This window comes from Canis aureus, chromosome 32 (assembly GCF_053574225.1).
Source record: "Canis aureus isolate CA01 chromosome 32, VMU_Caureus_v.1.0, whole genome shotgun sequence".
NCBI lineage: Eukaryota > Metazoa > Chordata > Mammalia > Carnivora > Canidae > Canis > Canis aureus.
Genome location: NC_135642.1, coordinates 40,323,568 through 40,339,000, shown reverse-complemented (window position 1 = coordinate 40,339,000; position 15,433 = coordinate 40,323,568). Strand labels below are relative to the sequence as shown.

The window sequence follows — 15,433 nt, the reverse complement described above, 5'->3', positions numbered from 1 at the left end:
TTGAGATTCAGACACTCCATGTATTTCTAATTAGCTTGTGCTTTTAAGTATTGTCCTATAATATTTCTCTGTAACACTTGGACTGTAGAATGAGAAGTTTAGGGTTGCATTTCATCTCTATTACCTTTGGCAAATCTCTGAATATTCTTGGTTCTTAATTTTTTGGATGTAAAAAGGAATTGATGGTGAGAAATGATAATGCTGTCTGCTATATATCTTTCAGTGGTTGTGAGCAACAGTTGAGGTAGTTGAGTATATAATGAAAACATGAATAGAGGAAAGGGTTCTTTTCTGGCTTGTCATTCTTTATGTCAAATATTTTGAGTTCATATCTTATTATACAAAGACTTTATTTCCCTGGTCAGTTGCTACCTCACACAGATATAAACATTGCCCAGTAAGAGAATATCAACTTTCTGCCATTACCTGAAAGTTACTGGGGGTAAGCCACATGGCCAGAAATAACAGAGACAGATTTTGGCTCAGTATAAAAAAGAACTGTGTAATCATTAGAGTTGATGAGCGGCTGCTTTATAAAGTAATAAAATTGTTTTGCATTTTCTGTCAGTGCTGTCAGTGTCTTGTTGTAGGTAGGAGATTGGACTGAATAACTTTTTTTTTTTAAAGATTTTATTTATTTGAGAGAGAGAGAGTGCAAGAGCATGAATGGTGTGGAGGGACAGAGGGAGAGGGAGAAGCAGGCTCTCCAGTGAGCAGGGACTCTGATGCAGTAGTCTCTCTCAGGACCCTGGGATCACAACCTGAGCCAAAGGCAGATGCTTAACTGACTGAGCCACCCCGGAGCTTCTGGACTGAATAAACTTTTTTTTTTTTTTTTTTACATTTTATTTATTTATTCATGAGAGACCCTGAGAGAGAGAGAGAGAGAGACACAGGCAGACTCAGTCCCAGGACCTCAGGATCATGACCTGAGCCAAAGGCAGACACTCAACCATTGAGCCACCCAAGCGTCCCTGGACTGAATAACCTCTTTTTTTTTTTTTTTTAGTTTTTATTTATTTATGATAGTCACACAGAGAGAGAGAGAGAGGCAGAGACAAAGGCAGAGGGAGAAGCAGGCTCCATGCACCGGGAGCCCGACGTGGGATTCGATCCCGGGTCTCCAGGATCGTGCCCTGGGCCAAAGGCAGGCGCTAAACCGCTGCGCCACTCAGGGATCCCTGAATAACCTCTTAATTGTTCCTTCAGTTATGCTTCTGTATTCAGTCCTCCATAAAATTTTTTTATAAATCCTATTATTTTTTTTCACTTTATGTGTCATTCCTGTTGCTTTTATCTCCTCTTGTAAATGGACCACTTTGCTCTGTGCTTTAATATCCCAGAAGATGCAAAGGCATGAAATGTTTTCTCTCTGCCAGAGATGGGTTGAAAATAAATTAGTCACATTTAGGAAGAGCTATTTTGAGAACCACTTAGAGTAGTTTTCCTCTAAAAACTGTTTGTTCTCTAGGGAATATATAACATGAAATATATCCTTAGCAGTTTTCCTGCCTCATTCAGTATTGTTTATAGTGTTTCAGGTACGTGGTCTGAGGTCAGAAAGTTTTGTTTAATCTTGTCTCTGTTATCTGTTGGCTGTTTGACCTCAGCCAAGTTATTAAGCTCGACTGTAAAGGATGCAGTATGAGTTTAGAAAGGAGTAGACATGGGCAAAGTTAGGTATGAGCAGGATATTAGGAGTGTTACCAGTCTTTCCTTCTGTATTCAAAGTGTGATCTGCTGACAGCAGGACTGGCAGCACCTTGAAGCTTGTTAGAAATGCAGAATCTCAGACTTCCACCCCAGACTTCTTTTAACAAAATGAAGATCGGAGCTTTCATTTAGAACAGGATTTTGTCAGTCTTCCCTGCTCATAAGAATTAGCTGGGAAACTTGGAACATCATCACCCTAGCATCAGTTCAGTAGAATCACAGGAATGGGTCAAAGCATTGGTATTTTTGAAAGCTAAAGAAACACAGAAGCATGGGAGCACTAAGGCTATCCTGGCAGATAGCCTTTGGGAAATACTGGTTGGAAGAGCTTTGAAATGCACAATAATGTCTGATTTGCCTCTGTTCCAAGCTCTTTTGCTTGATATTGTATGTTGTACGTAGTATGTATGAATATAGGACATATCGAGAGCTTTCCTTTGCATCCTTTTTTTCCCATGAAAACAGATTTAATAATTATAAACAACATATTAGCAAAAGAAATCAGACAGTAACCTCCTGTTTTGTCTCTCTTTGGTATATTAGCCATTTTGATAGGTGCATAGTGTCATCGGCAAATAACAGCAATGATCCCTTCCTTTCCAAAGCACATGCCTTTGATTTTTAAAATGTGCTTGTGATATTATATTATCTGACATTCTTTTTTTATATATATTTTAAAATTTAAATTCAATTTGCCAACATATAACACCCAGTACTTATCCCATCAAGTGCCTTCTTCAGTGCCCGTCACCCAAATACCCCATCCCCCCACCCACTTTCCCTTCTGCAACCTTTTGCATCCTCTCTTGTTTGGAATAAAAACTGTTCTCATATATGTCTTCCTTTGAAAATTTCTTTTCTCCATTTGGAAGTAAGAAAAAAATCATAAGCTTTTTGATTATTCAGAGGATTACTTAGAGACAATGAGATGAATATCCTTCCTGAAGAAAAGCACCCTGCTGTGAAGTAGTGAAGTAGTAGTAGTAGTTTGCAGAGGTTGAGTTGGGTCTAGTCTTGGAAGCTTGGTTTTGGTCTTTTTGCTGTTATGATCCATAAATTTTCCTCAGTAGGGGAGATACATGATTAAAGCAATGTTATAGGAAAAATTTGATATTTGATTTTGATTAGGTAAGATTAGAGTCACTGACACTACTGTAGAGGCTGTTGTACTCTCTATTTCAAATTGCAAGAGTTATATTCCATTCTAGAATGGCTATAGAGTTCTGGAATGGACAGGAGAGCTGGATGGTAAAGATGTTTTGAGGAAGCGATAGTTTTGAATATAAAAGCAGGTCTAGGTGACTAGGAGAACATGGCAATGTTGGCAATGTAAGAAAGTAGGTAACATTTATGTCCTCCCTATAGAATGCCAGCTTGCTAGTGTTAGATGCTTTTACTAGTGTTATTTAATTCTACTAACACTATGATACCTCATTTTACTCATTTATGGAACTCGTTCTTAAAGCATGCCAAAGGTCACATACAGAACTGAAAATCTAAACTTATAACTATCTGACACCAACACCCATTCTCCTTCCTGATTCTAATACATACGACATAATTAACTATTTTTGTTGTAATTTTGGAATCATTTTTACACATTAGATTTTGTATTCAACATTTTTGCAACCTCATGTCATGTTATTTGTCATTATTTCAATTATAATGAAATGAAACTATTCTCTGAAGGATACTTGCTTTTTCCTTTTTCTGTCAGTGATATTTCTTCTATATGAAACTCCTACTCAGCCTTTGACATTTAGCTCATAATTGCCTTCTGTATCTTCTTTGAACCTTTCCATTATTTCCAACCGTTAGTGATTTTTCTTTTCTGAACCTTTTTTTTTTTAAAATATGTTTATTATTTGAGAGAGATTGAGAGAAAGAGAGGAGAGGGAGAGGGACAAGCAGACTGCTGAGCATAGAGGCTGGCGTGGGCCTCAATCCCAGGACCTCAGGATCATGACCCGAGACAAAATCAAGAGTTGCAAATTTAGAAAGAGGGAGTAGAATAAGAATAGTTAGGTATAAGCAGGATGTTAGGATGAGCAGGATGTTACACTTATTTTTTAGTTTGTTAGGAGAATCAAATTAGATAATATAAGTGAAAGCTCTTTGTAATTTGCTATAAATGTGTGAGATGGCAATGTAATGATAATCTATTAGAAAAGATTATGTATTAACAGATGCATCTTTCTTTAGTGTTTTTGTTTTTAATTCCACTTTCCATAGGCTACAAATCAAACACTGCTAGATAAATTTAAGCATCAACATGGAGAGCATCAACATGCTTAACCAACTGAGCCACCCAGGCGCCCTCTTAACTTTTTATCCCTATATTTGCTATCATATAATTGTTTCTTAATAAGTATGATTTGAATGATCCCTAGAAATAAAATGCTCATCAGTGAGTATAAACCCATTGAGGCATATATGAAATAATAATAGATACAGTATAAAATTATGTAGTTACTGGTAGAGGTAAGAAAATTGCTACTTAATTTATATATGGAGAAATAGGAAAACAGAAAATGACTGTGGACTTAAAGGACCTCTCTAAATTGAGAGATCATTTTCTTTCTGGAAGTTCTTGTCCCCAAATAATGTATCAGTTGAGTTGTATTATCCCATGGGTTACAGAAGGTGCCACATGGTGCAACCTGAGCTAAATATCTAAAGACCGGAGTTAATTTCTCAGTCCTGCTACTTGCAAAGTGTGAGTTTGGGCAAATTGTGGCTTTTGATCCCTCATCTATAAAACACCAATCCTTGTTACACTCCCTTTTTAGCTTTTTAGAGAATCAGATAAGTGAAAACTTTGTAATTTGCTATAAATGTGTTAGATGGCAATTGATTATAATGCATTAAAGACTATATTAACAGCTGCATATTTCTTTAGTGTTGTTGTTTTTGTTTTTAATTCAGCTTTCCACAGGCTACAAATCAAACATTGCTAGATAAATTTAAGCATCAACATGAAGAGAATTCTTACATTGAATTTCCAGCCGTGATGGAGCCTGCTTTCATCATAAAGCATTATGCTGGGAAAGTAAAATATGGGGTAAAGGTCAGTAGATTTCTCATTAATATGTCTTCAGGGTAAAAATGTGTTCTTTACTGTATTATCCTCCCTGTCACACTGCCTTTTCTGTAGTTTATGGAGGCTCTTGATCAGTAACAGTTGGAGATGGAGACATTTTATAAAGATATTACTAACATTCAGATCCTTCCTTGCAACATATTACTTACTGTCTGATGTGATATTTTTGTTGGTTCCCTTCTACAGCTAAAGTCAATATCAGTCCCTTCTAATAGTATTTTTTTTAAATCTGAAGAATAGATACCATCAGTATATCTTAAACTCAGTATTTCATTATACAGTTTGTTGACTTTTTCTCTTCTTTACATCCATGAGGCTTGATAGAGGCTTCCATGTCTTTATGCACCATTAGGTATTTGTGAGCTTGCACTCATAATGAGTATATTGAAACTTTTGACTCCTGTGGAGGGGAGTCTTCATAATTATGTCCATTTTTTTTATTACAATTAGTGAACCTGTTATCCTTCAGCCACTTGATGTTTAAGCATGTCATTTAAGATAATTTCCCAGGCCAAGGCAGTGATGGTGTGGAGACTGGTAGAGCAATGTTTTTCTTTGGGTCTTGAGGTGAGAGTCATAACTAAAATCATTTACTCATTCAGTCGTTACTGATTGACTTATTTTGGAAGTGTCTGTTAAGTACAGACTATGTGTTAGACCCTGTGCTTGCTGTTTGGAATGATTTGGTGATAAATGATTTGATTGTGTGTGTGTGTGTGTGTGTGTGTGTGTGTGTGTGTATAATATAGATGAGTGGGCTATTGCTATAGATAAATGAATGGATTCTAGGAGAGAAGGTAGTGAAATGGTGGATTTTGAATTTGGAGATCCATGAATATTTCTCTGAGAACTTAAATTTTGAGAGTTAACCCAAAGCAAGTGTTAACTTTGGTGAGGAGTTGAGATGATGAATATTCTAGAGGCCATGAGATAGGAAAGAATTAATATGTTAAAATAATTGAAAACAGGCCAGTGTAACTAGATTATGGTAAGCAAGGGAGATAGTGGCATGAAATGATTTTAGAGAATGGATAGCAAGTTAATTCTTCATGGCTTTTAGGCAAGTTAAAGGAGTTTGATTTTTGTTGAAATTATTATGGGAACCATGAAAAGATTTTAAACAAGTTTTTGTGTTTTTAAAAAATTGCTTTGATTACTTTGAGGAAGAAGCAGCAGCAGAGGATGAGAGCAGAAGCTAGGAGATCAATTAGGAGCTTTTTTAAATAGTTGAGGTGAAATATTAAGGTAAACTGAACTACAGGGGTGGCAGTGGAGATGGAGGAGATGTAGCTGATTATGAGATATATTTTGGAGTTATAATCAGTAGAACCTGATTGAGTAACTGATTTCTGACTATAGCTGATGAGTGAATTTGAGATGCTATTTCCCGAGATGGAAAAAACAGAAAGTCAAAGATTTTCAAACAAACATTAAGAGTAAAAGAGTAGAATGATGATTCCTAGGGCTTGGGGAGTGTGAGAGAGTAGAGGAAATTTTGGGCAAAGTTAGAAGATGAATAAGTTCTGGAGATCTAATGCACAGGATTGCGATTATAATTAACATTGTGATAATAGCATTGTCCTCAAACTTCTTAAGAAGCTAGATTTTATTTTTGAATTTAATTTTTTCAGTTTTAACAATATATTTAACCCAAAGTAATCAAAATATTATTTTAACATGTAAGGATTAATATAAAATTATTTGAGATATTTAACTTATTTTGAAATATTAACTTATTTTGTGCTAAGTCCTCAACATCCAGTGCATGCACTTAGTACATGTCTCAGTTTGTACTAGCTGTATTTCAAGGGCTCAATACTCACATGTGAGTAGTGGACAGCATCTATTCTAGAAAAATACATTGGGTAGAGTAGGGAAATTTTTCTTAAACAGGGGGCCAAAAGCATCCAAACAACATTGATAAATTGGATTTAATCAATTTGGGAACAGTTCATTAAGCAAACCACTACATTAAGAGAATGAAAGTACAAACCACAGAGTTGGAGACACTCCCAATGTGAAAGAATTGTATTTAGAATTGATGAAGAACTCTCACAGATTATTAAGAAACAGATAAATCAATAGAAAAATGGGAAACGGTGGACTCCTGGGTAATGTTTTTTGTATAGATATTTTTATATTAAAATACGATTTTATTTTCAAAAATAGCAAAATGTTTATAAAAACCATTCAGTTTTGATTACGTTTCCTGGGAAATATTTTTTTTTAATATTTTACTTATTTATTCATGAGAGAAAGAGAGAGAGGCAGAGACACAGGTAGAGGGAGGAGCAGGCTCCACGCAGGGAGCCTGCTGTGGGACTCGATCCTGGGACCCCAGGATCATGCCCTGGGCCAAAGGCAGGCACTAAACCACTGAGCCACCCAGGTGTCCCTCTGGGAAATAGTTTTATATTAATTTTATTTTATTTTTAAAGATTTTATGTATTCCCCATGGGGAGCCTGATGTGGGACTCGATCCAGGACCCTGGAATATGACCTGAGCCAAAGGCAGACGCTTACCCACTGAGTCACCCAGGCATACCATATTAATTTTAGTATAATATTTATTTTTATATATTCCTTAAGCTTGTTGATGTATATTGTACATATAATTTTCTCAGAAATGGTTTCATAATATTTTATTCTATCATACTTATTTATATATTATATATAAACATTTATTTGTTTACATATTTCTAGTCATCCCAACATATATTTTTCATTATGAAATACTACCATATTAAAAAATCATTGCCATATGTATATGCATGATGATTTTTCAGTCTAATTAGCTTATATGATTATATTATAGATTTTGTATTTTTCTTAATTTAATTTTTAAAAAAGATTTTATTTATTAATTCATGAAAGACACACACAGAGAGAGGCAGAGACATAGGTAGAGGGAAAAGCAGGCTCCATGCAGGAAGCGCAATGCAGGACTTGATTTCGGGACTCCAGGATCATGTCCTGAGCCAAAGGCGGCAGACACTCAGCTGCTGAGCAAAGCATCCCTAAATTTTAATTCTTTATTTAAATTCATTTAATTAACACATAATGTATTATTGGTTTCAGAGGTAGAAGTCAGTGATTGAGCAGTCACATAATACCCAGTGTTTATATCACATGCCCTCCTTATTGTCCATCACCTAGTTACCCATCGCCCCACATCTGTCCTCTCCAGGGACTCTCAGTTTGTTTCTTATGATTAGGAGTCTCTTATGGTTTGTCTCCATGATAACAGATTTTACATATTCTCACCACAGAAAAGAAATGATAATTATATGACCCAATGGAGGTATTAGCCAATGCTATAATGGTAATCATATTGCAGTATAAAAATGTATCAAATCAACACATTGTACACCTTATACATTACATGTCAGTTATATCTCAATTAAAAAAAAGATTTTAAAAATGCAGTTTAAAATAAAAACAAGAAAACTTGAGTTTAAAATCATACAATGAGGTGCATAAATCTAAAGTGTACAGATTTCTGTTACGCCCCTTCCCAGCTCATTCGCCGTCACTTAGAGGTAACCACTATCCTCATTTATCCTTAGTTTACTTGTTATTACATTTCAGAGAAATGGAATCATACAATATATACACTTGGGCCTGTGATTATTCATGCTTATTATCAGATAGGTTGAAAGTAAAAGGATGGAAAAAATATATATAGAAAGTAAAAGGATAGAAAAATGATATATATGATATATGATATATATATCATACAAACCCAAACTAAAATAAATTATTATCACACAAAGTAAACTTTAAGTCAAGAAATATTATTAAAGATAAAGAGGCACATTTCATAATAATAAAAGGGGCCAGTTTGATAGAAAGACACAATCCTCAAAAGTTGTATTACCTATGGGGATCCCTGGGTGGCTCAGCGGTTTAGCACCTGCCTTCTGCGCAGGGCATGATCCTGGAGTCCCGGGATTGAGTTCCGCATCAGGCTCCTGCATGGAGCTTGCTTCTCCATCTTCCTGTGTCTCTGCCTCTCTCTTTGTTTCTCATGAATAAATAAATAACATCTTAAAAAAAAAAAAACTTGTATGTACCTAATGATTTGATTCAATATATAAAAACCAAAGAGAGAACAAAAGTAGAGCTAGAAAAATCCATCTAGTTGTAGATTATATATTAAAATCTATAATATTTTAAATTTTATAATATTATAAAATTAGTAACTAACTGAATAAGACACAAAATCAGTAATAAAATTGAACAGCATTATGGAAAACTGACCAACTTGGCATGTCATAAGGATAGGTAGACAGTCTTTGAGTGTTTAGAAATTAAAAATAATTCTTCTGTGTAAACCATGAATCAAAAAAGAAATCACAATTATAATGCTAATTTTATTTTATTTTTAAAAAGATTTTATTTATTTATTCATGAGAGACACAGAGAGAGAGAGAGAGAGAGAGAGGCAGGCAGAGACATAGGCAGAGGGAGAAGCAGGTTCCATGTAGGGAGCCTGACGTGGGACTCGATCCAGAGTCTCCAGGATCACTCCCTGCGCTGGAGGTGGCACTAAACCGCTGAGCCACCCGAGCTGCCCACAATGCTAATATTAAACTGAGCATTAATGAAAATACAACATACCAAAATTTGCAGAATCTGTAGCAATTGGTAGGATGCATTTAAAGCAATGATTTATAAGTTTAGATGCATATATTAGGAAGAATGGTTGAAAATGATTAAGGTTCCATTTCAAGAAGCTGAAAAAAGAACAGCAAATCACCCCCCCCCCCAAATTAAAAGGAAATAATAAAGGGAAGACTAGAAATTAATGCAATAGAAAGCAGACATATAGAGAGAAATTAACGAAGCCAAAAATAAGTTCCTTGAAAAGATAACAGAAAATAATAAAAGATGATAGAGAATAATCTATAATAGAAAAAAAATGTAAAAATACAAATAATCAGAAAAGAAAAAGGGGACTTTCTTTTCCCTAAAGATTTTATTTATTAATGAGAGACACACAGAGAGAGGCAGAGCCATAGGCAAAATGAGAAACAGGCTCCCTGCAGGGAGCCTGATACAGGACTCAATCCCAAGACCTCTGGGATCACAACCTGAACCAAAGGCAAATAAGATGTTCATTCACTGAGCCACCCAGGTGCCCCGAAAAAGGAGACTTAACTACATGCTCAACAGATATTAGAAGGATCTGAATATATTTTGCCAACATAGATTAAATGGAAATTTGACAACATAGATTAAATGGAAAATTCCATGGAAAATACACATCATTAAAACTGATACCAGAATTACAGGAAAACCTGAGACTCCTATTTCTGTTAAATAGTTTGAATCAGCAGTTGAAACTTTCCCACAAAGGAAATTCCAGGCCCACATGGTTTCACTGGCGAATGCTTCTAAACATTTTAAGTAATACTAATCTTATACATTCTTAAGTTTGAGATACCTTTAAGATGCACAAATGGATCTCAGCTAGAAATAGAAATTTGGACCTCATCATATAGATAATGTTTAAAGCCATTACTATTTTTGAGATTACCTGATGTAAGATGACTGAGTTATAAGAGTATGTAAGACCAGACCCTAAGACCCTAAGAATTTCAAATATGGAACCAGCAGTAGGGACTGAGAATGGGCAGCATAAAAGGTAAGTAAAGTAGTAAATCCCAAAATATATTCTTAATAGAAACCAAGAGAAAATTTTTAAGAAGAGTATGATTAGTTTATGAAATATACTTAGAAATCTGAAAATGTGAAGACAGATGAGACCAGTACATTTGGAAAATAAAGGTCTCCATCAACATTTGACAGTCATCGTGGGAAAGAATTCTAGAATTTTACTTTCGTACAGTATAGTTATTAATAGGATGGGATGGTCTTTGGTGTAGAACAGACACACGTTTCAGGTCCTGTAGTACTTTCTTATGTTTGACTTTTGTTTGGCAAACTTCTTTACTTTCTATTTACTTATCAGTAAAGTATGGTTTATAATTATTCTGCTTTATTAAGTAATTGTTAGAATTGAACAAATTAAGTTATGTATATTGTTTAATTAGTGCCTGACATTTTCCCTTGATGTGTATTAGCTGCTGATATTGGTGGTGGTGATTTGGATTTAGAAATTCTTAATCAGTTACTAACTTTTATGATACATACTTTTGCTCAAAGGGTGTTTAGGGACAAGCCAAAGACCAAGATTTTTGGCTTGTTTCCCTTTTTCCCTTGTTCCCAGGAGAACAAAGAATAAGAAAGGAAACCCCTAAAAGAGTCCAAACTGCCTTCTGGAAAACATCATACTAGGCATGCTTCTCATAGACTTCTGAGTTAGAGCTGTTCTGTGAAGTGGTACCAAATCTGAGTGATTTTACTTACCAACTTTTAATCCTTTCATCTGGGTGTGGTTATAGCCAAATGCCTAGACTGTACATATCAGTCTGGAATCTTCATCCATGAGTGTAAGCTTTTTGTTCTCTTTGTCTTTTTAGGGGGTATTTTAACCCATTTTCTTCTATTTTATTCCCTCCATCCCTCAGTGGCAGATGGTTTGTTCTGCTTATTTATAGTCCTTAGGTAATACATGTATTTTCTGAAGTATCTGTAGGACTCATGGACACATATATTCATCTGCCTACTTGATGTCTGTATGCAGATAGAGTATAGTGGTTATGAGTGGCCCTCTTTGATCCCCTGTTCTGCTTACTATGTGACAGGGGCCAAGATACTTAACCTCTCCATGACTGAGTTTCTTCATGTATAAAATAGGAATAATACCCATCTCAAGTTGTTGTTAGGTGGATGAAATGAGCTTAAATGAGACAACACATATAAGATGCTTAGAAGAGTGTCACAGTAACCTTTGAATAAATGTTACTTGCTTCTGTTGTTATCCTCACCATCTTAATCTTCACTTGTACAAAACTGATCTCTTGATCTCATTTCCTATCTCTAAACCTCTGTTTTTCTAGATTTCTCCATATCAGTATGACACCTCCACTTAGTTACTTAAACCCAAAATATAGGTGTTAATCTTGTTATACCCTTATTCTCTCACCATGCCCTAACACACCAGCAAATTCTTTGCCTGACTTCCAAAACATATCCCAAATATAATAACTATTTTCCCTTTATCTATTACCACCAATGCAGTCTAAGTCACCATTAGCTTTTATTTGGAATATTGCAATAGCTGGTCTCCCTTTTTCAATTCTTTGTCTAAATTCATTCCCTCTGCAGTATCCAGTGGTATTTATAAAAAAAATCATGTAGCTTCCATTGGCTTTCCTTTATACTTGAGTAAAATCCACAAACTCCTTACTTAGGCTTACATAACCTATTTATTTGCCAAATCTTCCATCACTCTCATCCTTGCCCAGAATGTTTCAACCCCTGGTCTTACTGCTTGTCTCCTAACTTGTCCAACTCATCGCCACCTATATAGGTAGTAGGTGTCGTGTTCTCTGTGGAACTCTTTTCTTGTCTTATGTCCAGCTCCTTTTTGTTATTCAGCTGTCTGGTCATTTTATGTGATACCCCTTCAGAGAGGCTCTCTATTTATAAGTTGCAATAAAATTGTAGAATATTCACTGTCATTTAAATGTGTTATAGAATTTAATAGTTTTAGGGTTGGATGGGACTTTATAGAAGATAACCGGTCCAGTTAGCTACCTAGAACAGAAATCACTTCTAAGTCCTTATTTTAGCTACTTTTCAAAGATGTCACCCATTATCATCTTGGTTTAATAATTTTTTCAAAAATAACACTGGTACTTTTTTCATGTAGGATTTCCGGGAAAAAAATACAGATCATATGCGCCCTGACATTGTAGCTCTTCTAAGAAGTAGCAAGAATGCATTTATCTCTGGGATGATTGGAATTGATCCCGTAGCTGTTTTCCGATGGGCAGTTCTCAGAGCTTTTTTCAGAGCCGTGATTGCTTTCAGGGAAGCTGGGAAAAGACACATTCAGAGAAAAACTGGTAAGCAGTAGATATTAGTATTCTCCCATACTTCATCTTTCAATTATTTACCTCTCTTAAGGAGTAGAGACATAATAATTTTGTTCTCTTCTGTCTTCTTAACCATATCCTAACATCATTTTGAGGTCTGATTAGTTCTAGTATACTTCATATGATCGAGTTAAGTGAATTGTGTGTATATATGTGTTGGTACATTTTTATTAATAAATACTGAGAGGAGTAATGTATATAAAGCACCTGATGTTTAATAGGCACTTAGTAAGACATTGGTAAATTTTTTAAACAAAGAATGAAATAATACTTTACCATTTACTTATATAGACTTAAATATTGATGCCTTTCTTTATTTTCTTCTTATGTAATAGGTTTTATACAGATGAAACATGATTTAATGTGGCAACATAAATCAGGAAATAGAAAAATTGGGATGGAGGTAGGGTTGTCTAGTGGAGATAGCCTAATTTCAGTAATCAATCAAGTTTCATTTCTTTCCTTGACTGATTTTGTGACTATTAGTGGTTTTTTTCAAACTACGGGCAAAGCCAGATAATAATGCATGTATCTATTTATGACTGTTAATTTTCTTTTCCTTCTATTCTTAACTCAGTTCATTAAATTTTACTTTGAAATTTGGAAAGGAATGGGGCAGGATACTTTTCCTGTGTCTCTATCCCCTTAAATCATAAAATAACGTAGTTTATAGGCTGTGGGAAGGCATCTTCATAAGCACTTGTTACCTAATGGAAATCACACTGTTGCTTTCTGTAGTTCTAGCCTTAGACCATTGCCACTAGTAAGGATTTTCTAATATATATATGTAGCCATTTAAAATAAATTGTTCTGTCTGGAGAAACTTCAGTAGAACTGCACTAGGACACGTCTGTGCTTTCAGGACTCCCAGATTTAATTCTCTGGCTTTTTGGCATGTGTATGAGCAGTAAAACTTTTAAGTTTAGCTTTTACATATTTCAAACGAATACATGTATTTGGGAGATTGTATTTCTAAAATGAGAGGAAAAAGCTAATGGAACTTTGCTTCTGTTTTTCAGATTATAAAATGTATTAACTGGGCTTTGGTAGATAGGGAGAAATACAGTTTTTTTAAAAATCAAAGGAATATTTAATTTTTATTTATTTATTAATTAAACCTGCTTTGCCTTTACAGAATTATTTCTGAGAGACTCTCTTTGTAAAAAGCTTTAAGAAAAAGTTTTAATTTAAGACACATTTTTGTTTATTACAATGAATTTATCAATTTTGAAAACTTTGAAGATTGCTAAGTATCCTGTTAAGATGTAACTAAGAGAAGAAACTTTTCTTGTATTTACTATTGAAAACACTGCTTTCTGTAAAGATTATTCACATTGTTTGTGTGTTCCTTTGACATTTAAAATATTATATGTGAAAGATAGTTGTATGTTTATTATTATCAGTTGATACAAAGATACAATGTTATTAATGATCAATAGAATGATACTGTGTTATTTCTATTTTGACCATTTCTAGATTCTTCTTGTTTTGTAATCTAGGTTTTCTTTCTGGCCAGCATACAGCATCCATATAATAGACTTTTTGAATATGTTTGATATAACATACATATAGAAAAGTGTGCCCCCAAAAATATATAGTTCAGTAAAATTACCACAAAGTGGAAACATCCTGGAACTACCACCTAGATTTAGAAGTAGAATATTACCAACAACCCAGAAGTCTCATTGGATAAACTTTAAATTTCACTTTTTGTCAAGGAAAAAAAAAACCAATAATTCATTTGTATTTTGAGGCAGTGATGAACAGATTTGTTACAGGAAATAATTGTATTATAGTATATTGCTGTCAGTGCCAGTATTTAGCATTTTTGCTTCATCTGTATCTCTCACCACCTACTGTTCTCTGATGGATTTAGGATATAAGGATGCCATAAAATAAGAAAATTGTAGCATTGCAAAATAAAACCTAACAATAATTGTGAAAATGGATAAATAGTAGATTCAGAATGTTTAAAATGACCATAAATAGTATGCAGGCATGAAAATGAAATAGGAATTAGAGATTATTTAAGTAGAAGTAGAATATATGGAAGGCAGAAGGTAGTCAAGTTCACATTTTGAATGAGAATAGAAAGTCAGAGATAATACTTTAATGAAGAAAGAAGATGTAGACTGCAGACATACAATATATTTTCACTTCCTTTGAGTGTCTTTATAAAATACTTCAAAATTTTAAAGAATTTTTTGTTTAAATTCAATTTGCCAAGATATACCACTCAATGTTAAATTTATTTTTTAAATTTAAATTTATAAAAAAAGTTTAAATTTGCTGGCTAAATTGCTAATAAATACCCTGGTAGTAAATTTAAAAAATCTTGGATTTTCTTGTGGAATTCCTTGACATTCCTTTTCTTCGTCAAGCCACACAAGCACAATTTATACCAAGCAAACCTAGTTTCTGACTTTTTTTATAGCCTTCCAAATTAAGGGACTCAGTGCCATGTAAGTTTATTATTTTTTTTTAAAGATTTTATTTATTCATGAGAGACACACACACACACACACACACACACACACACACACAGAGAGTCTACAGAGGGAGAAGCAGACTCCATGCAGGGAGCCCAATGTGGAACTTGATCCCGGATCCCAGG

The 15,433-nt window shown here is 34.5% G+C and overlaps 1 protein-coding gene across 10 annotated transcripts in view; it reads left to right on the top strand.

The window, feature by feature from the left end:
* The window catches only part of MYO9A (myosin IXA), a 263,829-nt gene that overhangs the window by 108,598 nt on the left and 139,798 nt on the right, over window positions 1-15,433 (top strand). For all 10 annotated transcript variants that reach the window (XM_077881727.1, XM_077881730.1, XM_077881731.1 and 7 more), the window contains 2 exons: window positions 4,639-4,780; window positions 12,594-12,789. In XM_077881727.1, coding sequence (XP_077737853.1) covers window positions 4,639-4,780; window positions 12,594-12,789 — 338 coding nt within the window. The remainder of the gene's footprint in view (window positions 1-4,638; window positions 4,781-12,593; window positions 12,790-15,433) is intronic.